This window comes from Falco peregrinus, chromosome 1, assembly GCF_023634155.1.
Source record: "Falco peregrinus isolate bFalPer1 chromosome 1, bFalPer1.pri, whole genome shotgun sequence".
NCBI lineage: Eukaryota > Metazoa > Chordata > Aves > Falconiformes > Falconidae > Falco > Falco peregrinus.
Window position 1 is genome coordinate 129,687,473 of NC_073721.1, and position 6,000 is coordinate 129,693,472.

Here is a 6,000-nt window from a genome sequence, read left to right on the forward strand (position 1 = left end):
GCCATGAGATTTGCATTTGGCCTAACAAACAGAAATCTAAAGCACTAAGCAAATGGGTCATTTAAGTACAAAGTTTAAATTACTCTGGAAACTTAACAGATAAGCCTTTTCCACCTGGTAATGCTGAAATTTAAAATAATCCTAAAAAAAATTCTATTCTATTTGGAATTACATGTCTCAGCAACCAGGGAACAGATACCATGTCATTTCCAAAAGCTTTGCAGCACTTACACCAGATTTCAGGAATGCTTTGTCACAATGAAGTTTACTCCATTCCTTGCAAATATTAAATGCATTCCTACTATAATGAAACACCTTATAAATGCCACATGACAGAAACACGAGTTTCACAAAGCATTTCTTTCCAGCATCATAACATTTACGGCCCCAACAAGAATTTTATTAACAAATAACTAACCACACAATAAGTCAGAAGCTTGCAAATTCACCTTGCACTAGAAAAGCAAGCAGACCCAAATGCAAGAAGCATCAGCCTGAAGTGCTTCCACCCACAGACTCCTACCTAATGCTTGTCAAGCAGCTTGAAGTACTCCAAGTTTTCAAGATGTCATCTATAACATTAAATACAGGTTTAAGCACGACCCTGTATGACAGCACCAGTTCCTGTTGCTCACTGGCAAGTCATTCCTATTTTGGACAATACATTTGGAACATACTGCCCATAACACTGAATTACACCAGCATCAGGATAATTCCCTAAGTTACGGCTGGAAATCAGTATGTTTTGTCCCAGCAAGTAAAGCCACTGTTTAATAAGACCCCTTTTGCCAAGTAACAATGGGTTTGCGCTTGCCATAACAGAGCTCTATTTAACAACAGGGCTGCAGCATTCTGGGGGTATCTGCACTGCCTCAACTCTGCCAGCATCCAAAAAAAAGCTGTTCCACAACAAATCTAACAAACATGGCTTTGTAACTTCAGAATGGCCTGGGGTTTCGGCTTATTTTAATGGCAAAGCTTTTATCCAGTAAGGACCTGACCTTACTTCCAAGGAACTCATCCAGCTTCATCATGTAAATAAGAAACCAGTATTTGTTACAAACACTCTGATGTTACACATCACCTGTTCTGCTCTGAAGAACCTTACATGAAAGCCTACAGTAAAAAGCATTTTTGAGCTAATTAACTTTTGTTGAATCCAGTGCTGCCGCCGCCTTCCAGAGAAAGCTGAGGTTTGAAGCTCACCATGTTCACATGGCACAACACCCAGCCACTTCCAAGAGCCTGCACCCTGCCATAGGATGGGGGGGGGGGGGGAAGAGGCTCAGCTCCCTTTTCTGCACTTTGTTTTAAACATCAGCAACCTCAGAGCTTCATCCCAGTATTTTCAACACCTCATCATTACTAAGTCCAGAAAGAATGAATATTGTCAGTGACATCACAATGCTGTCACTGGAATGCTCCAGAAAAAGGTGACCAAATGGGAAACAAATACAACTCAGAAATACTGAAATCACACAAGATTACAACAAAGCAAGAACAGTGGCCCAAGCAAGACTGAGAGACAGATCATCATGTGCTCTATTCAGAGCAGAAATAAACATGCTATTCTAAACATTTTTCAAGTTTATTTTCAGGAAATCTAAAGCAAAGATGGAAATAGCAATCCGATATAAAAAAAAGACATTAACAGTGGCAGAAATTATGTGGACAAAAGTTTAGAGGAAGAATATGGGGAAGACATTCAACTGTGTGAAAAGGCCTTTGAGAGGTGAAAGCCTTTTGTTCAACACAGCCTCTCCATCTAGGTTTTTACAGTTGTTCACTAACTTATTCTGCCAGTGGCTGGAAAACCACCTGTTTACTTTGACAACTAAAATTCAAAATAACTTGTCAAATTACTCCCTACTCCACATAATCATCGTGGTAGATAATGGAAGTGATACTCTGATTTGAGGTGAGATTTTAAAGTCTCAGCCAATTGACAGCATGAGGTTAAGGGGTTTATGCACGCCCCAACTTTTTGCGTTCAGAGAGGAAAGGGAATTCTTGTTGTGCGAGACAGATTCAAATGAGATTATAAGCATAAATGCAGATACTGTGCAAAAATCATCATTAAACACCTGAAATCCCACATATGCTCAGACAAGAAAGAACAAACAAAATATTCTGCATATTCAAGTCATTCTGAAATCCACCTAGTTCACTGCAAGTTCAGTGGTCTTAGAAGGCCAGGCAACAAAAAAGGCAACAACTTGCACCGAGCAGCGGTCTTCAGGAGCCCATTACACACTACAGTGTGAATTACAAGCTCCTTACCCAGCAGGTTTACCACAAGTTAGCCACTACTTCTGCAAAGTCTTCATCAGATCAAATCCCTGTCCTGAGAAGTTCATGGTTTTATTCTACAACTTGTATTTGGAAGCGGCTAAATGGACAGGAGAATAAATTTAATTTAGTCCCTTCTACTAGTAGTACTATCAGGTAATAAACTATTCAAATGCAGTGTTTTAATATGGACAATGGCCATTTAATACAGAGTTATACTTGCCATGGCTCAGATACCCCCTTGCAGATACTTCATGGCTACCTGGATGCATTTTCCTTTCGCTGCAGCTGCAAAGATGATCAACTGAAAAACCAAGTCCCATTTATACCTTACTCCTGATCAGAAGAAATCAGTACCTTAACTTCTTAGAGGGCACAAAGACCTACAGCTGAATTTTTCAGGTATGGGGCAACTCACTTGAACAAGTAAGCTCTCAAGCACTACAAAATGTAACTGCAACCATCATCAGTTGATACAGAGACCCTGATGTAGATACAGCGACCAAAGCCATCCAGTACTCTACTGGAACAAGTGAATCACAACACTGCAACCAAGGATCTGCAGCAGGATCCTGAGCCAATGTGACTCCAGAAAAGGTTGACTGAACCAGAGAAGCAGCAACAGCAATCCTGCTTGGGTGCCAAAAGCAAGGAAATAAAAACAGAGCCCTGGAAGCTTTCACCACCAGCAACAGAAGCTAGGATAGGCAAATACTGAAGCATCAACTGAATTCGGTTCACTTGCCTCTGAACAGACTAGAAATCCAATGGCAGTAAGCTGGCATTTAAAAGCCATTCAGAGCAACTGAATGATTTTCTATCCTCTTCTGATACATTCCAGGGCTTAAGCTGATTTTAGGTCCTGATTTTACCCAGGACATTCTAAACAAACTGGTCTTCTCTGCTCTGTTAAACCAGGAATAACTACTGCAAACCTAACTCAAATAACTAAAGCATAAGCAGCAGCCACAGTGGTTCTGTGCAGGTGACTTGCAAGGCTTCTGCAGAGCCCAGCACAGCCAAGTCCATCGTAGGGTCAGGCTTCCCACTGCCACCCTGAGTACAGGGACAGGAGAAGGTCTCTTGACCTATACTCACTTCTCTCCACTAGTTCTGCAGCTCAGAGGTCAAGCACACAAGTCATATAGGTCAAGGGAAGTATGGAGGGGGCAGGGGGGAATGACACGACCCTGCAGACCAGAAACTAGGACCTCGTCCAAGAAACTGGTTGACAAAGAACATCTAGGTGAGCTCACCATGCCAGTCAGGTCTGGAAAATGCATGCAACAGGAACACTCACTACTTCTTGCTGGCAGAAACTCTTCCACCACTTTGCTTATGCAAATGTTAGAATCTGTTCAATACAATCAGTATGGGTCATGATTTTTGCAGTCTTAGTCTCAGAATAAAAACTTCTAAGTTACCAATTGTTCACGTATCTACCTGCCATTTGTTTCCCTCCCTATATTAGGATCAATAACTGGTAGCAGAGAAACACCCATACTTAACCATGAGATCTTAACTGCCTCCTTTTTTTCAGCTTTACATGTACAGTACTATTATCAAAGTTACAAACTTTGACTTAACAAATGCCATTTACTAGTTTAGCATGCAAATACTTTTACAGTTGTTTGCATCCAGCCCCATACAAACTACGGTGGATTTACAGCACATAAAGCAACATTTTTAAGCTGCTATTATAGCCACTGTAGAGCACAGAATAGCTGGGCAAAAGCATTCACTGAAGCATCTCTTATTTAAACGGATTTACCAACACTGGAAATACATACAACTAGCAAAACAGCTTCTTTCTAGGCACTGTATCCTTCAATATTTAATATCCATAGATTTCACTTTCTCACACTATTCCTGTTTGCCTACTGGAAAAGGAGAAGCCTTTTCTATTTAACTAGCTCTAACCCTGAATAACCAAGTAAACGGGAACAAAAGAAAACCCACGCACTCTGGTCACCTGCTGAAAAAGTGAACGGCATCAGAAACTTTATGGTGAGCTGGAGCAAAACCTTGCCATAAACATTTGGAAAGGGATGCCAGATAGCTTCAGTGGTTTGAATTTTTTTCCAAAAGCTGAAGAGCCAACAGATAAGACTTAGACATTTTCATCGGGAGACAGTAAGTGTTATTTTTTAACTCAGTTTCAATTTTAAGGCAGCGTGCTTAGAAACTGGGGGTAAAAAAGCTATCATTTTGAAGTGGTTACTCGTATCACTCCGGGTCTACGCTGGAAATAAACGCAAAGTTCAACCCCATGAGCTGGAGCGCGTTTGTATGTGGCAAGGGGGGAAGGGAAGAGAGAGGGCAACAAAACCAGAGCTGTGCCTGGCTGCCTCTCCTCAAATTCCAGAGCTTGCCATCGACTCACCGGCTTATCGGAGGAACCGTTGGGGCTAAACCGCCCCCCAACCAGCATGAAGACAGAGAAAGGCAAAAACACAGATCACAGCCCACCGACTGGAAGCCACACAAAGAAAGAGGAGCCCTTTTAAAGCCAAGGGCCTCCTTCCCGACGCTTCCACGGCAGGAAGCAAGCTCCTGGCCTGCCCCGGCGGGCCTCCCCGGGGGAAGGGGGTGCCGAGGAGCCCTCCCCCAGGGGGTACCGAGGAGCTCCCCTCTCCAGGGGAGGGGGGCCGAGGAGCTCCCGCACAGACTGCGAGGGATGAGGGCCGCGAGGGGGCCGGGCCCGGCGCGCCTCCGGCGAGGCCCGTTGGCGGGGCGGTGCGGTGCGGCCCGGCCCGCCTCCCCCCGCTCCCGGTAGTCTCCCCCCCGGCCCCGCTCCCGGTCCCTCTCCCGGGGGTCGCACCTGGATGACCTCGTTGACCTCGCGGATGCACTCCACCATGTGCTGCAGGATCTGCTCGGCGGTCAGCACCTCGTAGCGATAATCCTCCTCCTGCTCAGGGCCGCCGCCGGGGCCCGGCCCGCCGCCCAGGCCGCCGCCGCCGCCGCCGCCGCCAGGGCCCAGCCCTCCCGTCTCACTGCCTAACAACCCGTCGCGCTCTCCGCCGACGCGCAGCCCGGGCTCCACCAGCTCCACCTCGCCCAGGTCCAGGTTATCGTCGGGCTCGTCCTCATCATCATCCTCCTCGTCCTCCTCCGCGCCGCTGTCCTCACTGCACTCCTCGTCCTCGTCGAACTCGTAGTTGTAACCCTCGTCCGAGTCCATGGTGAGGCGCAGAAGAAACGGCGGCGGCTCCCGCGCGCCCCCCCCCACCCCGCCGGCCTGGTGGAGCCCGCCGCCGCCCCCCTGCCTCCGGCGCTGGCCCCGGCCCCGCCGCGCCTCAGCCGCCGCCAACAAAGGGACGCGGCCGACCCGCTCCGTCACCGCGCGCCGCGCAACGCACGGCACGTCACGCCGCGCCGCGTGACGCACTCGCGCCGCGCCTGCGCAGCACCGCCATCTCCCCTTCGGCACGCCGGCGGCCATCTTGAGTGCGCGCCACACACCCCCTGCGCGCACCTCGCCTCGCCCCGCCCTCCCCGTCGGCGCCATCTTGAGTGCGGCGCGGGGCCATCTTGAGTACGGCGCCATGCTGAGTGCGGCGCGGGGAGCGGGGCGGCGGTTTACCGGCTTCCCCCGATACCGACCCGCGTCTGGGCACCGCGAGGTGGCGCGGGCCGGTGGTGGAGGTGAGGGCGCGGAGCCCTCCTGAGGCGCCCTGTCAGCCGAGCACGGAGGGTAGGCCCTCAGTG

The 6,000-nt window shown here is 48.4% G+C and overlaps 1 protein-coding gene across 6 annotated transcripts in view; it reads right to left on the minus strand.

Moving 5' to 3' along the window:
* Window positions 1-5,598, minus strand: part of ARIH1 (ariadne RBR E3 ubiquitin protein ligase 1) — a 61,340-nt gene extending 55,742 nt beyond the window's left edge. For 2 of the 6 annotated variants that reach the window (XM_055818697.1, XM_055818689.1), the window contains exon 1: window positions 5,111-5,585. In XM_055818697.1, coding sequence (XP_055674672.1) covers window positions 5,111-5,473 — 363 coding nt within the window. In that variant the 5' untranslated portion in view covers window positions 5,474-5,585. Of the gene's footprint in view, window positions 1-5,110 lie in introns of all 6 variants that reach the window. The other 4 variants (XM_055818701.1, XM_055818713.1, XM_055818705.1 and 1 more) reach the window with 4 other exon arrangements.
* Between the last annotated feature and the right edge of the window lie 402 nt (window positions 5,599-6,000).